Source organism: Chlorella variabilis (genome assembly GCF_000147415.1).
Source record: "Chlorella variabilis unplaced genomic scaffold CHLNCscaffold_578, whole genome shotgun sequence".
In the NCBI taxonomy this organism is placed as follows: domain Eukaryota; kingdom Viridiplantae; phylum Chlorophyta; class Trebouxiophyceae; order Chlorellales; family Chlorellaceae; genus Chlorella; species Chlorella variabilis.
Window position 1 is genome coordinate 1 of NW_005434751.1, and position 1,188 is coordinate 1,188.

The 1,188-nt window shown below is 73.1% G+C and overlaps 1 protein-coding gene across 1 annotated transcript; it reads left to right on the forward strand.

The window, feature by feature from the left end:
- Positions 1-833: 833 nt before the first annotated feature.
- On the forward strand, positions 834-1,039 carry CHLNCDRAFT_143417 (hypothetical protein; the record flags this gene model as incomplete). Its single annotated transcript, XM_005842523.1, has 1 exon — positions 834-1,039. A coding segment is annotated over one exon (206 nt), but the record flags the coding sequence as incomplete, so codon positions are not given.
- Positions 1,040-1,188: the final 149 nt, after the last annotated feature.

The following is a 1,188-nucleotide window of genomic DNA, read 5'->3' on the forward strand; positions in this document are numbered from 1 at the left end:
GGTCCGCCCGCGCCTGCTCCAGCTCCAGCGCAAGCTGCGTGACCTGCAGCCGCAGCTCCATGCTGGCCGGCCCGGACTGCTCCGCGCCGGGCGCGGGCGCGGCGGCGGCGGCGGCCGCCGCGGCGCGCTGCTGCGCTGCCTCCAGCGCCGCGCCGGCGGCGCGCAGCTGCTGGCTGAGCCCCGCGCTGTGCTGCACCTCCAGGCGCAGCGCCTCCTGCTGCTCCTGCAGCTGCTCGTGCAGCTGCGCCTCGCGCGCCTGCTGCCGCGCCGATGCCCCGCTGCCCGCGTCGCGCTGCCGGCTGGCGGCCAGCTCCGCATCCTCCAGCCGTGCCACCAGCTGCGCCTCGCGCTGCTTCAGCCGCTGCACCTCCATCTCCAGCTCCCGCTGCTTGTTGGCGCGCTGCGCGAAAAACTGAAACACGTCGGGCCGCTCAACGGGCTCCTCGCCCTCCTCCTCGCCCTCTGCCGGCAGCAGGGCGTCGGCGGGTGGCGGCGGCGGCGGCGTGGTGAGCAGGCCCAGCTCCCCCGCCCGCCGCCGCTTCGCCGAGTGTTCCGTGCTCATGGCTGGCCCGTCTCTCTGGTCCTCAACAGCTCCTCAACGATGGGGATCGCTGCACCCGGCCCTCTCCCCCAGCCTTCCAGAGCTGGAGAGCCGCTGGGGACGGCTTCCATTCAAAATGACAGGCCCGCAAGCGAGCCGGCGGCTCTGTTTTCGGCCCATGCAGCCCGCCTGCTGCGCCCCGCCCCAGCGTGCCGCCGCCTAATCCCCGGCGTGCCGCTCGCCCGCTCGCTGTGCCTGCAGGAAGGGCACCCTAGACCACGCGCACGCCGTCATGCAGCTGCGCATAGAGAGCGGCGACGACGCCGTCATGGCCGACTACTTTGATGACGCGCTGCTGATGGCGGCGGGGCGCGAGCCGTTTGCGCTGGTGGAGGCGGCGGTGACGGCGGCGGCGGCCCTCAGCGGCGGCGCGCGCCCGCTGCGCGACAAGCAGCTGCCGCCCAACCTGGACGTGTTTGGGTGGTGCAGCTGGGACAGGTGGGCTTTTTGTTTTTTAGCTTTTTGTTGTAGTTCGACCTCTGCACCAGCATGCGCCTTGCGTGCGCGGCACCAAGCCAGCGGCACCAAGCCCTCGCGCGCCCCGCTGCCCGCCCTCCTGTGCCGTGCTCTCCTCCACCCCCTCCTCC